This window comes from Argopecten irradians, chromosome 2 (genome assembly GCF_041381155.1).
Source record: "Argopecten irradians isolate NY chromosome 2, Ai_NY, whole genome shotgun sequence".
NCBI classification, from domain to species: Eukaryota; Metazoa; Mollusca; class Bivalvia; order Pectinida; family Pectinidae; genus Argopecten; species Argopecten irradians.
The window spans coordinates 64,449,132-64,472,442 of record NC_091135.1 but is presented as its reverse complement, the minus strand read 5'-3'; the positions used below and the strand labels follow the sequence as shown (position 1 = coordinate 64,472,442).

General features: G+C 36.1%; 2 protein-coding genes across 2 annotated transcripts; both read left to right on the top strand.

Annotated features, from left to right (window-relative positions):
- The first annotated feature begins 2,350 nt into the window (after positions 1-2,350).
- On the top strand, positions 2,351-10,530 carry LOC138316217 (large ribosomal subunit protein eL14-like). The gene is made up of 5 exons (XM_069257804.1): positions 2,351-2,396; positions 5,862-5,957; positions 6,259-6,453; positions 8,777-8,830; positions 10,387-10,530. The coding sequence occupies exons 1-5, from the start codon at positions 2,382-2,384 to the stop codon at positions 10,480-10,482; spliced, it is 456 nt and encodes a 151-aa protein (XP_069113905.1). The 5' UTR covers positions 2,351-2,381; the 3' UTR covers positions 10,483-10,530.
- A 5,202-nt stretch (positions 10,531-15,732) lies between these two features.
- On the top strand, positions 15,733-22,205 carry LOC138317058 (cilia- and flagella-associated protein 90-like). Its single transcript, XM_069258681.1, has 4 exons — positions 15,733-15,943; positions 16,606-16,746; positions 20,209-20,325; positions 21,983-22,205. Exons 1-4 carry the CDS (start codon positions 15,848-15,850, stop codon positions 22,139-22,141), a joined length of 513 nt encoding a protein of 170 aa, XP_069114782.1. The 5' UTR covers positions 15,733-15,847; the 3' UTR covers positions 22,142-22,205.
- The last annotated feature ends 1,106 nt before the right edge of the window (positions 22,206-23,311 follow it).

Here is a 23,311-nt window from a genome sequence, read left to right as displayed (position 1 = left end):
ATTTAACACAGATCAATACTAATTTTAAAAAACACATAGATTCTCATTTACCTCAGGTGATACTATGTGATAATTAAACCAGAGACATAGATAATTTAATAACTATCTAAATCTCTGATTAAACTAACGATATGTATTTGAATTATAATTAAAACATAATAGAAAGTAATGTCTAGAAAAAGTATTTTCATTTAGATTGTCAACAATTACTTCAGTGAAATTCAGTTTAAGATTTAAATAAGCACACACCATTAACTTTTTTTAATGAAAAAAATATGTTTATGCTCTAGAAATAAATGGTATAGTCATTATATGTCCCTAATTTATCAAACTTTAAAAAATATTTGTAAATTATTGGTTTTGATTAGATACGCATGCATTAAAATATCGATATGATTAAGATTCTAATGGCCGACAAAACTAATTGATCAAATATAGTAAATTTGCAAATTTTATCTTAACCAAAAATATATCAAACTGGTTTTTCCCCACACGTACATGTACATACTCAGCATGCTATGTTATGTTTCTTATGGTTTTTTTTTTATATAAATGTAATGTATATGTCATGTCAAGTTTATGTTGATGTCCCATGTATTTGTAAATGTGTTAAATGCAAAAAATTGAACAAAAAAAATTAAAAATATATATTACATATAATATACATTTATATATACATGTATATTGCATTTTTCATAAAATTTCAATTTTGAAACAAAAATTACAGTGCATATATTATGTACCGGTCAGCTAGGATACAGAGTTTCTGTTCTTGATCGTCATGATCATAGAAGAAACCTGGTCCACCTCAGAATTAAGACCACCTCGCTATTAAGACCACTTTTACTCAGACCAAAGGGTGGTTTTAATAGATAGGTTTTAATGTAAATACTGTTATACATATTCTCAACACATGTTATATAATGTTTCTGACGTCCCTTGCTCATCTCACATTTTTCATTTTGCTCATACACATGCTTTTACATGATTACAGCGGTTCGGAGCGGTAGGGAGCTGGGTTTTCGAGAAAAATATTTCAAAGATTAAAGGGATAGATAACCATATACATCTCTTTCGTATCTGTAGCAGTGTGCAGCCAAGCGTGCAGGTGTGATACATTGTTCATGACCACATCAAAACAATAAGTTTTCGGTGATCTAGAGTTGGCTGTTCTATTGTTTAGAGGATTAAGTGTCATTTCATAACGAAATCTTATCGTTTGGTTGTTTATCATGCAAATTAAATGAAAAATTCGGAGGTGTTTTCTTGGTTATGTAAAAGAATTAGCCTGAGTGAATTGTCTCTTTAAGATGCTAAACATAGCACTTATAGGAGTTGCCTCCCCTACATACAACTTGAAAAAAAGGTTTTCGGCGGGTAATATTTGAAAGCGTTTGAACCACGGATCAACTTGTTAACAAAATAATTTAAAGACAACTCGTGAAGACTTTGAGTTTAAAGGAAGGACTTGTACCAAGAAAATTCTCAAATACAGTTAATTATAACAGTCAATCAGTAGGTACTGTGCATTATTTGAAAAGAAAATTTGACTACATGTACATGACATGGTCTTCATCATAATTGTACATTAGAAATTACATTACAATCTCCGTCATATATGAAAGATGACAGAGTATATCTGTAATTTGTAATTTTTCGGGGCGAAAAGACGAAAAGACGATATTTTTGAAGGCTAAAAGACGAAAATTAAAGGCGCTAATTAGCGTGCTTCACTTTCGTCTTTTCGTATTTGACATTTCGTCTTTTCGCCGCGAAAAGACGAAATTTAAATTTGTTAATTTTCGTCTTTTCGGGGCGAAAAGACGAAAAACAGAGAATTAAAACAGCCACCGTAGGACGATAATGAATGATTACAGCATTGATGATGGGTGGCCATGATGATGAGTGATGAAAATGATGAATTACTGTAAAAATTATCAGTAAATGTAAATGATGAAAGGATTAACTGATTGGTGAAAGTGATGATGAATGGCTATGACTTTTGAGAATGATAATTTTGAGTTTGTTGATGAGGATCAATTATGACTGATGAGGATGAACTTTTAAATGTGAATGAAAATTTGGTGACTGACTAGAGATTTAAAATTATAATAATCTTTGGTGAGAATGATAATGATGATAAGAAATAGTGTGCATAATTAGAAGGAATATGATAATCTATATGATTTTAAAATAATTAATTGAACTGTTTTTGTATGTAATTATTACTGCTGTTGGAAAAATTAAAACAATTACGCAAAAATTCTCCCGGAAGGCCTCGTGATTTTACCAACAATCAATAAACTTTACCCAGAAACCATTGCGTTTTGCTTCGTTAGAAAGTTCCGTTTCCGCTTCAGCCTCTTTCTCGCAAGTCCGCCATGGTGTTGAGCCAGGTACTTTCCTTGCTGATCTAAATGTCGATATGTTGGTGAATTAGTTCAATAAACAATATCAATGTTGTAAATGTTCATACTTCAGGATTAATGTTACGTGTTTTTGAAAAGTTAGTTCACAAAATAAGTTGAAAATGCTTTAATTTCATCTATCTTTCTTGGTGACTGGTGTACCTCGTGGAAACAAAAATGGCAGCCTCCATGGCGAAGCACGAACACATCAACACATTGATCAATAGTTCCCTTAGTTTTATACTTTGACCAATGTAGAATACTTTATTTTAAATGGCCTGGAATGATATGTATCTTTGGTTACCAAGACATCCATTGTGTTTGCAAATAAATCTTTTTGAACGTGTAAGGGAAGGGAGGCGACTCTTGCCTATCATAGTGTTATACACCGACTCTCGATAAAACAACAACGGGCATTACAAAATCCTCAATCATAATATATTGAAGCTCACAATACATTTATAAAATTGCAATAGAAATAATATATAGAAAATATGAAATTACTACATACTGAAATTAGTGGTGTTCCGATCAATCAAGTTCGTCAATTGTTGGTTTGGGGTGTTTGACCAATTAATTGAGTAAGAAAACTGTAATCGAGTTCTTCGGAATTGTTCGACATCACGATAAACGAAGGTATATAAATAGCCGATCAGTAAAACATGCAAGAAATGTCATTGAAAACTTGTCACAATCAATTGCTTGTGTGTGTTGTCACTCATATCATTTCAAATATCAAGCGTTTAAATGAATTGAGCGCATTAGCACTATGTAGTAATGTAAACGTTCAGAGGAGCATGATTTTATTTGTGAAAAAAACATAAGTGACCCAAGACCATGGCAACATATGTAGAAGAAAGTTTGTGCGATTTTCCTGGAAAACGAACGGGATCATCAGTGGGACCAAAGAAAAATATAATTGATTTGAATCGATCATCGATTGGTTACACAAAACTGATGATAGATCATAAAATTTCAACCAATTCTCAACACTAATTGAAATTGATAGGTTTTCTTCGACACATGGAGGTTGATAAACTAATAATACCATTGAGTCCGGTAGCACTGCTAAATCTGGCTATATAGCCAAATCTGACAACAAGTATAGTGGACAAATGTAAACAAAAGTGACATACCTGGTCAAAAAACCAGTGTACACATCCAAAAATTGAATGACAAATCTTGCAAATTGTCAGAACGAAATATTTTTGTCATCCAAGATCATTTCCGGTGATTTTTAAAACCATTGATGCATTTGTTGATATTCATATCCATTCATCCTCATTTTCCTATGAAAAAATTATTTTCATTTGAAATATGCCATATTGTTCGTTGTTGACGAGCCAATAGAGCACTTTTTGCACATGGTCAATTTTGCACATGATCTGCATGCTCCAAGGGCATCTGTTGCCCAAATCTTCATTAGGTGGATGCTTATCTGCAGACGACATCACAACACCATATTGGATCGACTCACTATAGTTTTATTACCTGGAGAGATAATGGATACTTGATTATTGTAACGATAGAATTTAAAAAGTCGCCTGAAAATGAGCAAATAGGCTAGTGTTTCCCACAGGAAAAAAAAGGGCATGGTGCTGGGTTTTGAAAAGGGCACCTTGACCGCGATAAATAACCATCAGAGGGGCACAAAGGTTATATCGGCAACTTCCAATACAAGGGGAAAACTTTAAAACTGTCTTGTTGTTTATTAATTCTGGTTCAACTTAATATCATTTTAATGCTTTAAACTCTCTGTGTTGCTAAGTAATATCAGGACATCTATTTAATTATTCTGAGTGAAAAAATGATTTTGAAAATTGTAATCTGCAGATCATATGATCATGACTATAATTGATTCACAATAAAGATCTAAATTTCATTTATATTAATTAAAAGAATGGGAAAATTCAAAATGTATTCCTTTATTTCAATCCAATTACCTTTATTTTAATATATATCTTTATTTAAATATTAAAAATACTGTATTGATTTGAATAAGATAACATGTTTCATAATAATGGACAATTAATTAAAATAATGTTCTAATTTTACAAGCACTAAATTAAGAAAATACAGATAAGTGTTAGAGTAGTATGCAAAATATTTCAATTTAATCTGATAGAGAAAAAAGTTGATTTCTTTTTAATTTGATTTATTTTAATTACTTTGCTATTAATAATTTTATTATTATTAAGATATCTTTTCTAAAAATAAATTCACACCGAAATTCTAAAAAAAATAATACCGTTTTCATTTTTAAAAACGTGAATATTAGTAAAATCCTGAAATTCAATACCTCCGGATCTACTATTACAATACACCCAAAATGGCGGCCATTACGATTGCAAATCTTGTGACATCCATCAGATATAGATAGGCCTATTTAACATTAAAAACGTGAGTAAATCATTTACAGTTGTAAGCAGTATTTGTTTTTGAAGTAATGCTCACTAGCTGTAGTCATAAAACTTATTGAAAGGCCAGCTGATTGTTTTCTAGGCTGCCGATCGGCTGCTTGACTTCAGCTTACGTAATACACAGACCTGAAAGTGACACCACAAGCCAAGGTGGAAATAGCCCAAGGCTGCTAATTAGGGCCACTGGGGTGTTGGTCAGGGGGTCAGGGAGTGGTCACACTTCTTTTGTTTACTTAATTATCAAGCCACTACCTGGTATTTTGGTAGTTTAGTAGAAGTGTACTGGGGACAAACAGGGCACGGCGTTATGTCATAGGGGCATGGCGTCGGGTAAAAAGGGCACGGCGCGGCGCCATGCTAATCGGGGCTGTGGGAAACACTATAGGCAAACATTATTCATATCACAGACTTTCATGTTTCGCCACCCATGCTTTCATACTGCATGAAGAAAATGTGACCAGACCTCACCCATTTGTTTACGTGCAAACAGATTTAGCTTTATAGCCAGACTTAGCGGTGCTACCAGACCTGACCATTAACATTTCTATACAAAGATCTTAAGCAAATTTGGATTATTAATCAACATTTAGTGAATTACCCAAATGCAGGATTCAAGGGGGGAAAACCCATAAAGATGTTTGAATAATTTTGTCAATAAATAGTGTTAAAAACATTATAAGAAATGGACTGAATTGGTGAACCAGCTAGCATTTCATATTGTGTAAATGTTGAATTTGTTACTAAATGTGCAATGGAAAACTGTCACAAAGACATGTTAGTTGATAAACCAGCTTAAAGATAAAGAGAAAGGCTGACAAAAACTTTCAGACAATAAGATGCAGTGAATTTTTTTCTGTATTATCTATTCCCTTTTGTATTTCATATAAAATAAATGAATGTTGAATTTGGTTCGATGACCTGGTACTCCATATAAAAGTGAAATTGTCCAGTTTTATTTAACAACTTATATAAAATAATAATGTGAGATCTCCAGATGCTCTATATACTAATTAAATAATATTACATTTTTCAGTTCCACTTCGTAGAAATTGGGCGGGTGGCCCTTTTTGCCTATGGCCCAGATAAAGGCAAACTCTGCGTCATCGTAGATGTTATTGACCAGAACAGGGTAAGATTTGTAAATTTGTTCACTTCATGTGTAGAAATAATTAAGAGTTTATTCTCATTTAAGAAGGATGTATTATAAATACATCAGATATTTTGAATTAGCAACGATGTTACCCTGGTATTTGTCTAAACCTTACTTGCATTATTTTTGGAGGTTCTGCTCTGTGATCATTGTTGCATAGTATATAGAGACATGCATTTCCATCTTTACTGTAGAATTTTGTATAGCATTTGTATATTGCCAATAGAAAACTAATTTGTTAGATTTACTAGGATGAAAACAATTTTCTCATTTGTAACAGGCATTAGTTGATGGACCAGCCACAGGCGTTAAAAGGAAGCAGGTCAACTACAAATCTCTACATCTCACACAGTTTAAGTTAAACATCGGTAGAGCCATGCGTACAGGAAACCTGCTGAAGGTCTGGAATAAAGAAAGCATGCAGTCCAAGTGGGATGCTACATCCTGGGCCAAGAAGATTGCCAACAAGTCTCTTGTAAGAATCACTATTTGTATAGATCTAACTCTACCATTAGGTACACCAGACAATAAGTGTCACCATCCTCAGGATTTTCCTACTCTTAATTTCAGAGCCCTGTACTTTTTAAATAGGGAAAAATTTACATTGTATTATTCTTGAAATATGTAAATTTTAGAGTTTTTCTTTATTTCAAATAAAGAAAAACTCTAAAATTTACATATTTCAAGAACAATACCTAGTGAAATTTTGCTGTATTTCCATATTTTATTTTGATATTATCCCAAATAATTTGGGAAAATATCTCAATAAAATTGGGAAAATACAGCAAAATTTCACTAGGGGAAATGACCTTTGAACTTAAAAAATCCCTGCTATAATAAATGTAACTGTAAATAATGAAAGCTAGTATTTTGGTATCATTGGAAATAGTAGAGAAAAACGAGAATATCCTCTTGTTCCACAAAGCATGGCTGATGAACCTGTGTTCTTGATAGGAATTGCCGTCTGAATTAATTGGATGACAAACACCAGTTCTGACATGCTATCAATTAACCCTTTAAGTGCCATTGCGCCCTACACCGCCATCGCTCGTATAGAGTTGAACCGGCCGAGGCCGCCTCAGTTTCCTTGCTTGTTTACAGTGGAGACTACTCCCACCTAATTCTACATCCCGTTATAGTCTCACGAGATCTCGCTAGAGCACTACTTCCTGTTTATTTACATAGCATGGCTGCTGTCTGTACCATGCAATTCAGGTTGAATTTTCGATCGCAAACAAAATGATGACTGAAAAAACGAAAGTGACAAAAAGATGGCGGACCTACGGGACTCAAGTGATAAGTTTTTTGACATTAATAGCAAATATTTTTGACAATTTTAATGAGAAAGGCATCAAATAACAAATCAGAAATTTAGAAATGACATGGGATGGTATTGCTTTGTCCTTTGATAAAATCTGAGACCATACCCATAACCATCGGTAGTCTCGGGACTGATCGTTATATCCGGGAACACTGCCAATTTATTTAATAGTTTTAATGCTTAAAAGCTATAAATTATAAGACTATAAGAATCAATCTTCAAATTTAGCATATTGTTAAAAAATTGATGCCATTCAAAATCTGTTTATTTTTAACTAAAAAGCCTAGTGATAGAAATGTTGTAAATTGTTATCAGTATTTATATGGGAAACAAGTGTATCAGTATCTATATTAGATAGCCTGGAGAAGAAATTAAATCTTAGAAAACAAGTTTGAAGATGTTTTCATGACGAGGTAAAGCATGGATGATGAACCCGAGTTCTTGATAGGAATTGCCGTCTGAATTAAATTGGAAGACAAACAACAGTTCTGACATGCTTTTCTAAATAGCATAAAGTTCACAAACAGATTGGATTCCGGCCCAATTTTGTCTAGACTGGATTTATTGGTATGCTCTTCAACCGTGGGTCTATACAATTTCAGAATGCATATACCAATCAATTGTTGTGTAGAACAAAACATCTTGAAGGAATTTTTCAAACAGAAAATTTTAAAATAGATTCACTTATAGGATTTGGGTTACAAATAAAACAAGCTAATACCGGACATTAAACACACAAATATTTGTGACACCCATAAAAATGAACAAAATATTGTAGTGTATGTTTAGCAATCTAGTAGGATTTTTTAAGGCGAGTCCAGAACACTAATTGTAATGAGTCCCATCAAAAGGAAATCTAGAGGGTTCCCAAAATTTGGCAAGTGTGTAAATCACTGATGTTTATTTTCAAATTTCCCTACCTAATAACCTTGGTTATTGTCTAGTCTTTTGATCTATGCACTTGATTTTTACCTAGACCTTCTGATATTGTCTTGGCCACAGTCTATCAGTCCATCTTTACTTCAACACACTGGTAATTGTAGTCTTTAGATAATGCATAAAGTTTGTGGCTAAGGTGATTTCCTGCTGTGTTAGCAGGAGTTTGCTTACAGATGCAATGGTTAACCGAGTGCTAAATAAAAATTATGAAGGAATCTTAAATACACCTTAAATTGACTGTTTTCAAATAAACCAGGAAAACAAAATTAATGAAGGCAAGTGGACAGGGCAATATTTTGAATAAGTTCACAGAATTTCAATGTATTTCAGTCAAATTTAAGCAGGTTTTTGTATGAAATTTCTTTAGGTCAGTGTGGACTTGAAGAGAGCATAAATGATGAACCTATGTTCTTGATAGGAATTGCCGTCTGAATTTTTTGGATGACAAACACCAGTTCTGATGTGCTTTCTTGACCTGTTTATTTTGTCGTTTTAGATTTGTTTAGATCAATTTTAATGAAAATGTGTTCTGTTACAGAGAAAATCACTATCAGACTTTGACCGCTTCAAGTTGATGAAGGCCAAGCAAGCAGTAAGTATCACAGTGATGTAAACCTGTTATAGACTGTGTATCGCTTTGTCAGTCTGTAGTTATTGTCATTATTGTACATATATATAATCTTAAAACATGTTCCATACATAGACAGAAATTAAAGCTGGTATTTCCAAATGGTTACTTTTGGAATCAGAGTTATTTCCCTTTACTTGCAAAATTCAACAAGTGTTGGGGGTGTCGCTGATGTAATAGCTCGCTCACTGGGCCAGTAGGTAACACAGCAGGTGGATGATGCTGTGAGGCTCCCAGCGCCATTAGTAACAAGGCCTCTCATTGGTTATCATGGCGACTGAAAGGCGGGGCATATGTTACCTTACTCTGCATTTTCTGAGTCAGATCTAGTGTCAGGCTGATACAAACACATTTTTCGGATAATATCCATATATAAATATATTGTACTAACAACTATGATCAATTTTCAAATAACAAATCTGCTGATTATAATGTTTCCTCAACTATAAGTGACAAAATTCAAGGCAAACACAACACACACATAGTTCTTTTCAAATACACCGCCATGATATACGGAAACCGTGACCAAATGAAACAATCAACAGGTAAAAAGTTTTGAAGTTAAAAAAAGTCAACAAACTCAGAATAAACATTGTGAAACACCAGAATCATTTGGATTTCACCCTGAATTATTTTTCGAACTCGAGTTAAAAAGACTGAAATCATCTTTCGTAGTAAAAATTGTATGCAAGTAGGTTATTCCAAATATGGTAAAGCAATATGAGCATCATGATGGCGGCCAAGTGAACCGTGTCGGAGATGCGAGTTGAAATGTGCTTACAAACATAATTTGGACATAAAGGTGGGTAAAAATATAATCAGTTTGTTTTAGAAATGTTGGATATTGTTGAATTTAATTGCAAATTTACATGACACATGTGTATTGTATCATTTTCACGGCTGGATGTTTTGGGATGGAATGGTAGCACTGACAACGAACATCTGTCTGAAGTCCTCCGTTCGTCGTTCAGAGCTACGTTGTTGCAGCCAGGTGTTATATAACTATCAGTCTCCGGATTTAATGTACCGGAATATATATTTTGACTCATGAGTCATGGATTACAGAAAAACTCACGGCTAACGTACAACTTTACTGAATAACCCAGTTACAACTTCACAAACCAAAGATTCATTTCTTTTTAATCTGTTGGAGGGGAAAATGTGGATATGCGTGAATTTATTTGCTGGGGAAAAGACTGTTGTGACTGAGACTTATATAGATACGTTGATAATACCGATTAAAAAGATGTGGCAGTGTTGTATGTTGTTGCTTTCTTATCTCTAATCTCTTGTGAAAGATTGTTCTTCGTACCGTAGCCACGCCCACGGATTACATACTTCAATTTTCTAATTGCTGTATAGGCTCGCACACCTATCACGGTAGCTACTGAGCTGCGACATCAGTTTATAGGTCACGACCGATACAAACACTTGTTGTATTTTGTCAGTGAATGTTATACGCTCTATAATAAGGGACCATCTTAGACTTGTTTAAAACCATTGTTTGTTATTTTTAACAGAGAAACCGCTTGATAGCTATTGAGTGTGGAAAACTGAAGAAGCAGGCCAAGAAGGCACCAGCGAAGCCCCTGAGGGTCAGGAAGCGCAAAAGTTAAACTTTTTTATACAGAGGACTTGTACATTAAAAAGCTGGTGTAACATCATTTCTTCTTGTGTCTTGTAAGATATTCTATGGGTATTCCATCATTTCTTCTTGTGTCTTGTAAGATATTCTATGGGTATTCGAAGTTAACCACATACCACAGAACAGAAACATTTTATACCTAGAGGGAGGAAAGGGAGGCAATGTTTCTGAAGATGTTAGTGGTCAATAAATGTTTCATTTGATTTCTATGAATTTCGCATGTTTTAAAGGGACAATTCATTCTACAAGAACATCAAAACTTGTATATATTAGAAAAAAAACCGTTCTAATGGTTTTACTGTGACATGTCCAAAAAATCCCATGGTGGTGAAACGCGTGTGAAATACTCAAACTCACTCGCTGTCTGCCATTACACATTGTGGTTGAATATCTTGTATGCCGAACCCAGTCCCTTGCTCGTAGAGTAATGCTACTTTTGTCTAAAACTGCTCAAATTGCTATGACAGAATTGTGTTTACCTTATTAGGTGAACTTGCCTAAAAAATCATTATATCATTTCCACTGTGGTTATGTACATGTAGTTCATTTGTTTAAGATGCGTGACTTTGGCTCGGATATGGGTACAGCGTACATATTGTACCTGCTTTATCGTATTGATCAACGATTTGTTATTACAACAGTATCAATTAAAATACTAAACAATGACGCGGAATTTGTCAATATCTTATGTTATATGTTTCATAAGAAATGTAGAACAATACATTTATGCCATATTTTGCTTCTTGGTTATGTAAAAGAATTAGCCTGAGTGAATTGTCCCTTTAAGTTTGTCAGAAGTTTTAGTCATTTGGAGAAAACAAAGTTATTAAGTACAAATATATCTCTTTTCACTTTGGCGGTGGCCAAGTGGTTAGGATGTCCTGATATAGTACCACTAGCCTTCCACCTCTGGGTTGCAAGTTCAAATGTCAAGTAGAGCAGGTGCATTAGTTTTGTATTTGCATATTACAGAGTTATCTGCCCTTGCATGTAGTTATTGATTACAACTTCATGTGTTTTCGAGCATAACGTCATAAATTTCGGAGAAAACAACTTGAAATGCCCTCACAAAATCATGACGTAACAATCAATACCTACCCGCAAGGGAGCTAACTGTAATATGCAAAGACGGATTAAGAGGACCTGATACCACCCATTTTGGTGTTGTGTTCTGGTGAATCTGAAGATTTGCCTGAAACTTTTCCTGATTTAGATTTGGGTAAAATCATGTAAAGCTTAGATTAAATTGATAGTAAAACATTCAAAGCTTTTGATAATAAATCAAAATAGAGTATAGAATCAGGTGGGGAAAACAAAGGTGGGTAACATTATTGATGTCTTGTTGAAAATACCATATGATGGGTTGCAGTACCTGTATACTGTAAAATCCAGATTACACACACTTCACAAGTTAGATCTATAGTACCTGTATAAATTCAACAGCTCTACAGTACACCACAAAGTTATCTGTGTAGGTGATAAAGTGCATTTCTGTCCTTATACAGTCGTTGCCAAAGAAATCACAGAAAGGTACGTTGGAAGTGTTAAAACTAAAATTTGTGATCTCATTTCCAGTAAGTTACTAAAAAAATGGCATTCTATCCCCTAATAATGCTGTACGTAGTTTTACATAACCACACAAGTCGCTTCATCCCAAGAAGCATGCAAATATTGACATGGGGTGAAATAACGTGCTGCATGTGACAATGTCAATTTAGCCTAGAGAATGAAAAAGCAATTACATCATGACATCTCACGAGTGTTCTGATACACCCATTTGTAAAAATCCTTAACTTTTTAATTTGTAAGCCGACTTTGACTAAAATAAGACAGTTAGTTCAATATTCACATATATTTCCATATCTTTCCGTTGTGTGTAACTGGAGAAACTTCAAACAGTTTTGCTGATACCGACTTTGGTAAGCAAATATAGGAATGAGGGCCATGAGTGAAGACAAGATCGTTCACGAGGGAAATGACTAAACAAAAATTCAATTCAATTCAACTTCATTACTTCCTTACATCCATACAAAAGGGATCGATAGCCAAACATGCATGTACATAACACAATAGATCAAAACAACAACTTAAACAATTATCAAGTCAGCTTTCCTCAGTTCAAATGACTTTTTAACAAAGAGGCCTAAATCCTTTAGAAGTTTTAGATCATTAGACGACAAGAGTCGTATCGAATTTTCAAAATCTGTTAGATGGTTAATTACATCTTAATGACTATTAAAGAAAATTGTTCTCACTGTAGAGAATATAGTTAGTAAACCCGGCATTACGCATCATCATCGTGCCGTTTCAATTCAGTCAGATTGGTGGTTAATGCTTTTGTCAGCTGACTGTACTGACTTTGGATGAATGGTGAAATTATATTAAAAATGCAGCATAATAAGCGTGGGCGGGAAGTTGAAGAGGTTAACTGATACGAGTCTAAAATTTGTCTCACAGTACAAAGGATAACCATGTCTACCCTTTATTGTCTTAATTATTTAAAAGTAAGAATTGGAAATTAACAGAAATCGCCAGTCATCATCCGAAAGGGAGACGAGAGGCCCGCTGTTCTGAACGATGAACAAAGGGATGTATGGATGATCGGACGGTCACGGGAGGGGTGTAACGATTTACCCAAAACTACTTTGGGTAGTTTGGGTAAATCGTCGTGCCGCACGGGGAGAACCTAGTAGCAAAGCAATTTTTATTTTGACGGTATTAGGGGATACAATATCCTATTCCAGAATGAAACGTGATCCAGGAAAATCCAGATGATTGATCTTAAGAGCAATCGGTGACAAGAAAAGTCACCTATTGAAAGAGAAGAAAATTATGAACTATGGTACGACGGTAGTTTAAAGGACTCCAAACAACAATTGTAAGTGGAGCAGCGGCAAGATTGTGAAGGACTGGTGAACATCGTCTGGTCCACAGGATAACTTCCAGCTGTGGGTATTCATTCAGACAAGGTCTACTGTCTTGACTGTCATGGCCATGGATGGTTTATTAGCCTATATGTGATGTCCCTACCAACAGTAGTGGGACAAGATAGACGTACCAGAAGATGGCTTCGGGTTCCCTAGTGCATTAATGGGTATCAAACCGGCATCTGCCATTTACATCTTCGGATGATGAATTCAAATGGGGGTTTGGGGGTGATACTTACCATGACACTAAAAGGACAAGCAGAAGTAAAGAGGTGACATCAGTACGAAGGTGGTTACTCACCAAGTCCATTGTCCGGGGCAGAGAGCAGATTACGTTAACAGGACATCGAAGGAACAACCTGTATTGCAAAAAGGTTTGGTCATCCAGCCACAAATTAATAGAATTATACCTGCTGCCCCATTGCATAATTGTAAAAGGCGGCTAAATTTAGGATCTTATCTTTTCTCTTCTTTCTAACTGACTTTATACTTCCAAACGTCTCCCTTGACACCGCCTCACTTTTGGCCTTTTGTTGAGCGCTCGCCTCACAGGGACCTGGCACGATTTTTTAAACTAACAGTATACATATATACATATTATAGTATCAAGGGTGTTTAAATGTAGTTTCTACAAAGTACTGGTCATGACACCTTCAAATGAGATTGTGGATGAACCCAGTTATGGGTAATGTTTACCACCACAAGCGTAGATTTTGGCTTGGTTTTTGAGGTACCCATTAGAGCCGAGACGACATTTCGACCGGACAGGGAAATGTCTACCTAGCATATTTTTCGTAAATTTCACGATTCATCAAGCCATAACTTCGTCAATACTTGGCCAATTTTGTTCATCAAGCACTCAATGGAAAGATAAATTATTTCTCTTTAAGGTAAAATATCCGTCAATGTTGTATAGAACCCATTTATTAAAATAATCATGGTTTTAAAAAAATAGGTCCGTTTTTCTCGACCGCCGAGTTCATACCCTTGATACTATAATATATGTATGTATACTATTGGTTAAAAATTTTCGTGCCAGGTCCCTGTGGCTCGCCTCTGTGAGGTAGGCTCTGGGTGCTGTCCCCTGGCCGAGACACAGCAAAGTCTATAAAAGTGGTAGTTTCTGCTTAGCGCTCAGCATACTGGGATTGGAACGAGTGTGTTCGCCCGTTGTCAGTATAATATGACCGGGTGGGGTGTGTTGCCAGGTGTCTTCGGCGGCATGCTTCAGTGATATAGCACTATAAAAAGGACAGTAATTTCACTATACAAGAAGACAACAGTAATAAATCGCAGTATCCCAAAACAGGTACACGCAATACACCGCATACATGGGAGTCCGTACTTACATGACCCTAGCAGTTAAGAGGATGTTAACTGAATCAAACAAACAAACACAAAGAATTGGGATTGGACAACAAAAAGAATATGTCAGGAAAGTGAAGGCGCTGAAAATGGAGATAAAGAACGATTAGTGTGACTGCAGATAGGAAATTCCCGGAAAGAGATCTAGAAACATGATGTCCTGTCATCACCAAAACATGCAAAACAATTGGGAGTAGTGGACGATCATGCATGCCAGTGTAACAAAACCGGAAGCATACGATATACATAGGGGCTTAGATGGCTCGCAGACACATGAAACATCATTTATCCAGTTTCAGAGAGAGAGAGAGAGAGAGAGGGGGGGGGGGGTGTTAAGGCTAGTTAACACCAATGACGTGTTGGTGAGTGGGGCGTTGAGAGGTGGACACAGCAATACGGTTAGGTATAGTGCTATCACATAAGAAGGGTATAAATGTGATAAATTGGGGGAGTCTGTTTGAGGATGTCCAGATCCCGGGGGGGGGGGGGGGGGGGGGGGGGGGGGGTCAGTCCCCACTGAGTCTAGCGGACTACACTGAGTCGACTCGTGTTTGGGGATGTCTAGAGCCCTGGGGGAGTCGGTCTGCACTGAGTCATGTTTGGGGATGTCTAGAGCCCTGGGGGAGTCGGTCCCCACTGAGTCATGTTTGAGGAAGTCTAGAGACCTCGGAATCTCGGGGGACTTCCCTTATATTTCATGGTTAATATCACTGTCGATATATCTGTCGTGGAAACACAGGACGGCTGGCGTAAGAGGGTTGAGGAAGGAGGCACTATGAAATGAAGATGGCCATTTTTTTTTTATTTCTCGTCGAAACATTTTCTGTTAGAAACAAATTGAAAAATTCTGGCATTCGATTTGTAACAGGAGCCCCTAACTGGAACCACATGACAGTATTTCGTTCCAATGCGCTTATGACGTCATAGTCACATTCCTTTTCGCCCATAATTGAATGACGTCATAGTTATTTATCCTAGAGACGGCGAGTAAAGTTGGAGCACAAATATAAAATATTAAGAAAACGAAGGAAGAATTAACTGAAGATGTCTGAGAGATTAATGGAAGGAAGGATGTCCCTTTATGGGAAGAGTTCGCCGTCCCCTGGGGAATTAGCTGGTTTGTGGAAAAACGTCTTACAGGTACAAATAATACATAGATACATAGATTTATTCTGACAACATACATGTTAACATGTACAGGATTTTTTATAATCCTATAATAGTCAGCTCTTAGAAATTCATGGATTTATTTTTTCAGTGTATAAATACTTTAGTGGCTGATTTTTCCAATGTGAATCGAGTTCATATTCAAATTGCTTAACTGTCCTAGACTGAACAACATTTGATGGGAGACTGTTCCAAGTATTCACGACTCTCTGGGTAAACGAGTGTTTTCTCACGCACAGCCTTGAATGCTCTTTGTACACTTTCAAATCATGTCCGCGGGTACTTGATCCCTGGTTGATTGAAAACAAATCTGCGACTTCTTTATCGTATAATGTTGCTTTACTTCTTAAATTGAGAATATTATCCTAGAAAACAACCAATTGTTTTATTGTCCAAGCAATATTTATCATTCATTTGAAATTTTGAATATCTTTTGATGGAAGCGACTAAGTCATGAAATCATGATTATACATGTACCGAATATTTCTCTTCTCCTTTTGATGTCATTCGTTAATGAACGCTAGAATTTATCAAATACCCTGTCAAAATATCGGCTGGTAAATACATCTTAAAAAGGGTGGATGTTTCTGTGACCATAGTAGATGCCATTGTAAGAGCAATGTTTACTCTATCAGAGAAGGGATAGGATCAGCAAGCGTCACCTGGCCACTGTTGGAGATGGATCAAAAACATGGACTGGCATCAAACAGTGGTCCCGGCAGATGATTGATGAAGGCAGGGATACCATTTACGGTCCCCGCACGCGCAACACCGTGGTAAGTATACAGTAAAGCATCGTTCAATGATAACGGAACACTTATAATCAATTATAACTTATTAGTTTTCGTTCCCGTCAAGAGTCTTATAAGTATCTGTAATACGTGTAAGACAAATTATGTATGTTACTAACGAAGTGGTTTTGTTGGTCCCCAGATGTTAGTTATAACAAAGCGATTTTTTGGACCCAGATGTTCGTAATAACGACGCGATTTCGTTGGTACCAAGATGTTCGTTATAACGAAGTAATTTTATTTGTACCCAAATGTTCGTTATTATTTTGTTGGTGCCCAGATGTTCGTTATAACGAAATGATTTTGCTGGTCCCCAGATGTTCGTTATAACGAAGTGATTTTGTTGGTGCCCAGATGTTCGTTATAAGGAAGTGATTTTGTTGGTGCACAGATGTTCGTTATAACGAAGTGATTTTGTTGGTCCCCAGATGTTCGTTATAACCATGTTTTACTATGTACGGTCCATACACACGGAATACCGTGATAAGTAACTAACCTGAACCTATGTGACCTCCACAAACGGAACACGTATTTCTACAATACTTTTTCCACATGTTGGACAGGCATATGTAAGTTTCCTGCTTAGTATATACTTTCGTCATATGGAATGACATAATTAATTAATATTTAATTAATACAATTTTACCACGTCACTATTGGAGCCACCTCGCCAAGCTTAGACTCGGTTGTCTCCCTTTACTATCAGAAACTGGGCAATACACTAACTTGCCGATGGAGCAGCGTAAATCGGTCGTTTTTGTCCAGATAAAGTGGAAGATGAACCTCATTTTCTCTGTTCATTTTTAACTCACTTCAATTGAAAATGTGTTGTATTTAATCTGTAATAATGGACTTCAATTTCTATTATCTAAAACAATTTATCAAATGATGAAACGAAGAAGGCTTATTTTAAGAATGTAAAGAAATATTTTAAATGATAACATGATGAAATTACTTCTGTACTTCCAATGTGATTTTAAACATAGTTTTATTATTTAAAACAGCGAGGAATGTTTAACTCTATACCTTTTCATAAGTGTCTCATAAGCCGATATCGGCTGGGCATCAAAAATTACTTGGCTGTATATTTTTACGATGTGTGACACTGAAATAAAAAATATTGATTGATATTGATTAATCCACACCCCCGTGCAGGACACCATTGGTAAGAGACCATATACCACGATGCCCGGGGTGAAAAACTGGTAAATTTAACTTTACTGGGATTCTACTAGTAGTCGTAAAGGACCAGTAGTCATGATTTGGGGAAAATTTAATTGATTGCATCTCACGAAACACTTTATTTCCACTTAAACAAAACAACACCATCACGAAGTATTCGTCAGCAGCTCCGGACATTCAGAAATCTGGACACACAGTAGAATATACACACAATCACGACTGCTGTTCCTTCACGACTGCTGGTTGGGTCCCAGTATCTGTAACCTGCGTAAAGCCCATACCATTCCTCATTGGTTGGGTCCCAGTATCTGTAACCTGCGTAAAGCCCATACCATTCCTCATTGGTTGGGTCCCAGTATCTGTAACCTGCGTAAAGCCCATACCATTCCTCATTGGTTGGGTCCCAGTATCTGTAACCTGCGTAAAGCCCATACCATTCTTCATTGGTTGGGTCCCAGTATCTGTAACCTGCGTAAAGCCCATACCATTCCTCATTGGTTGGGTCCCAGTATCTGTAACCTGCGTAAAGCCCATACCATTCCTCATTGGTTGGGTCCCTGTATCTGTAACCTGCGTAAAGCCCATACCATTCCTCATTGGTTGGGTCCCAGTATCTGTAACCTGCGTAAAGCCGATACCATTCCTCATTGGTTTGGTCCCAGTATCTGTAACCTGCGTAAAGCCGATACCATTCCTCATTGGTTGGGTCCCTGTATCTGTAACCTGCGTAAAGCCCATACCATTCCTCATTGGTTGGGTCCCAGTATCTGTAACCTGCGTAAAGCCGATACCATTCCTCATTGGTTGGGTCCCAGTATCTGTAACCTGCGTAAAGCCCATACCATTCCTCATTGGTTGGGTCCCAGTATCTGTAACCTGCGTAAAGCCCATACCATTCCTCATTGGTTGGGTCCCAGTATCTGTAACCTGCGTAAAGCCCATACCATTCCTCATTGGTTGGGTCCCAGTATCTGTAACCTGCGTAAAGCCGATACCATTCCTCATTGGTTGGGTCCCAGTATCTGTAACCTGCGTAAAGCCCATACTATTCCTCATTGGTTGGGTCCCTGTATCTGTAACCTGCGTAAAGCCCATACCATTCCTCATTGGTTGGGTCCCAGTATCTGTAACCTGCGTAAAGCCCATACCATTCCTCATCTGACGCTCCGAACATTGTTAGGAATTTGTGCGAAAAGTGAAAAAAAAAAGTTTATTATCAATTAAACAATTGCTAACGGAATAGCTGATATGCCCATATGGCTATGGAAAAAAATAATTCAATTCCCTAGTCGGACCAATTTTGACGTATAACTGAAATTTGGTATGCAGATTATTATAGCAAGATAGCGAATGTGAGTAATAGAGCTTGCTCGAACAAGACATGGTTTGATCCATTTTCCATAATTGATAAAACACCATTCGAGTAAATTAATTTGAAATTCTGCAAAATGGCTTAGTATGCGGTGAATATAGCTTCCAGGGCTAAATCATATATAGTTTAATATACAAGCTTTATGCTATTTAAGAAGGATTTCACAAAAAACATCAATGTCCTGGTGAAAGAAGCACCGACTGTCAGTAAAAATATACATGCAAATGGAACGTATCCGTGGGTTTCCTATGTTTCAAATATTATAAAAGAAAAGAAAATTTCTTACAACTTTGAAAATGACAATTCTAGTAGGATGTTAAAACGTAGTCTGAAACTATTATTCTAGAAATCGATACAAGGTACATTCAAGGCGATTTGTACAACTAAGATAAATCAGTCAGATAACAATAGTAATTTTTTTCTGTGTAGTAAACTCAAACAAAACTCTAAGGAAGAACCCTATGTTTCTATAAAGGATTTTGAATTCAGAAAATTGCTCGCAAAACTGCGAATTAGCAAACAGTCTAGAAATCGAGGCGGGTAGGGTAAAAAACATTCCCCGTCATCTGCGTTTCGCTGTAATGACGTGGAGAATGAAACCCACTTTATTTTTAAGTGGCCCGTTAACTCTACAGTGAGAATTTACATAAAGATGAAATTAACCATCATCTAACAGATTTTGAAAATTTTATACGACTCTTCGATTTAGGCATCTTTATTGAAAAGTCATTTGAACTGAGGAAAACTTGATTGATAAATGTCTACGTTGTTGTTTTAATGTATATGTTCTGCTTTCGATCCCTTTTGTATGGATGCAAGAAAGCAATACGTTGAACTGAATTATGATATTGTTGTTCTCTGTATCCAAATTATATTACCTTTCTTGTTTGCAGGCGGATGTGTCGACCAATTACAAGCGTCTGTTCCATATAAAGTATGATTACGACAGTAAGATTCATAGGGATGACCGCAAGCCGATGTCCACCACCGGACAAGCCATGCATGAAGAGGTAGATATATATTTCATGCATTATAGTGATATCGATTTAAACATAGTTTATTTGTAAATTCATACACAAAAAGGATTGGGCAAAAGTTCACAAACTTATATTAAGCCTGCTCCAATTATTATCTATTATATACAACAACAAACGGATGACCTTAACTATATACAAACATATATACAGAGAGAGAGAGAGAGAGAGAGAGAGAGAGAGAGGAGAGAGAGAGAGAGAGAGAGAGAGGAAAGAACCTTATTAGCATATATAACATATATATATATATATAATAAAGTAGATGGTCCATCCCGGCTCAGGTGACAATCATCACATACCGTAGCTGCAATATTGTAGCTCAAAAGACTTTTTGACAGAAAATTGTGTCGTCTTTAGAGCTACAATTGGTGCCTATTACTACTAATGGAGCAAAGTAATGATTATGCAAAGCATTATAAAACGTTTGTTTGCATTTTATCGTACTTGTTTGATATCGCTTACCTTCTAGGGAATAAAACTGAACCACATAAAATATCAAATTCTCATCGAGGCATTATTTTTTACATAATACATATGAAGGTCTTTCTGAAGGAAATTTATACGGCAAGTCCACAAATTTGACGTCTTGTGAGCGGTACGGTAGGTATTAAGAATGGTAGTTATGTTTGTTTTGGACAAAAATCATATGTAAACGCATGTATACGCATAAAATATCTGAAAACCTACAAAAAAGTAAAGAAAACGATGCCCGAGTGATTTTCGGAGGCAGTGCTCCACTACGACACATAGGGACCAATTCGTACCTGGCCGAAAGGTATAGTAGGCCGGGTACGTATTCGTTCAACACATACCGTGCCTTCGATGTCTTTCTCCTTTTCGTTCGCTGATTCTTCTATAAAATCTTATCACAAACATATTTGTCACCCGAGCCGGGAAAGACCAGAATGATGTAATATATTAAAACAAACAAAGCTATATTCTAATTAAATCTATTAGTATCTTTAAGTTTCGTTATCTTGCTTGGATAAAATAGAATTACCGAATAGAAGTAGGTGCAGGTCTAACGGGATGAAATCATTTAGCTCACGAAATAGTTTTAGGCGTTGATTAGTATAATTGTTGCATACGAAAAAGAAATGATGTGCATCTTCGATAGGATGTCCTCATTGACAGTGTTTGTAATTAATTAAATTAGCTTGAAATAAGTCATTATTAAGACTTAAGAGTGCTGGATTTGTTTCTTAATCTGGCATGCAAAATGTTATGTTTTCTATGATATGATTTGATTGGTTATTTTGTGTAGAATGACAACAGTAAAGACATCTTTTTTTTTGCACAAAACTAGTTTGCCTTTTGCATGAGGGGAAACCAATTTCCAGTGAGGAATTTATGAAAAGGTTCCGTGTATTATTTTGATATTGTTTTTAATGACGCAAGGAGACTAACAAATAAATGCTACAGTCTCCCATATGTATGTATGCCATTCAGGTAAGGTCCTCCCGGAACATAAATGTTCACTAGAAATTAAGGAGAAGACTTACATGTAGATGATAGGCTTTGCCTACTGTCTTATCCTTGTGACTGTATATATATATGTCAATAAAATTTATATCGTATGTAACATTAACACTGCATGGAATCGGTTGTATTAATTATTTTATTTGGTTTTCAGGAAACACGCCGGACAGTTCCGGTTCTGAGCTCATCCCAGTATGGAAACCGTGTGTACAAGCCACTGGAAACATTCAGTCGTACACACGTTTGTATTGAACACATCCAGAAAGGTTTCTACCACAAACGGGGGACAGGGTTACCTCCCCTTGATCCGTAACACTATGCTAAATATCGACAGTATCAGGCGAGGAAGTGGACATATAAATAAATCTGAAATTTAACCAGTAATTCATTGTTGCTATCAAAACAAAACAAATAATCACATGAAAAAGAAACTTTATATTACCGAATGTCTTGGGGTTTAGTACACCGTCATCCTCGATAATCCAGGAATTACTATCACTGACGTTAACGTTAGTGATAGTAACCCCTTGAGTTTCGAGGGTATTTATCTTATCCGCAATATAACCAAAACAACCTTCTTTAAAAAAAATAGATGTAGTTTTCAACCTCGATACGTGAATTACTCCCGCAGAATAACGTACACGCCACACTTTATCTTTGCTACGTCTTATGTTGTCCAAAAAACTACTCTATCTTGAAAGAAATCGTCATATACATGCAACCTTTAACGTTTGTGAGATTAAGGTTCATGTAATGGCTTTAACCAGTGATATTTTGCAAGCCTAAAACGCATTACTGTGCTGCAATTGAACAGAACTAATTTAATTAATTGTTGGTATATACCCTGGCTAACTGTCAGTCTTACTGTTGATAAGTAATTTGTGAAGCTGCTTGTAAATTTCAGTAAAATAAGAGAAAAATGTATATTTCTGGAGAAGACATAGAACTCGTGTGAATTGCATTGATGGAACCAAATAAAGATGCTATCGTGTTCAGTAGTGACTATGCCAGGTACTCCAACAGTTTGTGTGGCAAAATCGGACCAGCGAATAGCGCAGGAGCCTATTGTTGTAAATGCAAATGGCTGCTTTAAATGGCGGATCACAAATATAGCATATAAAAAGACATTTTAATTGATACAAGTGCTCTTATATACACTATAAGGTACTCTGAACATGACAAGAAGAATATTTACGAAAAAATAGTTAAAATGTGGACTTTGAGGCTCTTTCCGGAAATTTGCATTTTTCGCCCCAAACAGATTGTTTGAACTATTTTTTTCGTGAAGAGTCTTCTTGTTAAGTTCAGACTACCTTTTGGTGTCTATAAAAACATTTGTATCAATTGAGATGGCTTCTTATATGCGATATTTTCGATCCGCCATTTATAGCAGCCATTTGCATTTACAACACTAGGCTCCTGCGCTAGTTGCTGGTCCGATTTTGCCAAACAAACTGTTGGAGTACCTGGCATATTCACAACT

Bases quoted from the DNA above. Each gene is read 5' to 3' on its own strand.
- LOC138316217 (XM_069257804.1), top strand. The intron at 5,958-6,258 runs GTAAGATTTGTA...CATTTGTAACAG, and splicing joins ATGTTATTGACCAGAACAGG to GCATTAGTTGATGGACCAGC. The intron at 6,454-8,776 runs GTAAGAATCACT...GTTCTGTTACAG, and splicing joins AGATTGCCAACAAGTCTCTT to AGAAAATCACTATCAGACTT.
- LOC138317058 (XM_069258681.1), top strand. From the start codon at position 15,848: ATGTCTGAGAGATTAATGGAAGGAAGGATGTCCCTTTATGGGAAGAGT. The intron at 15,944-16,605 runs GTACAAATAATA...TTACTCTATCAG, and splicing joins TGTGGAAAAACGTCTTACAG to AGAAGGGATAGGATCAGCAA. The intron at 16,747-20,208 runs GTAAGTATACAG...TCTTGTTTGCAG, and splicing joins CCCGCACGCGCAACACCGTG to GCGGATGTGTCGACCAATTA.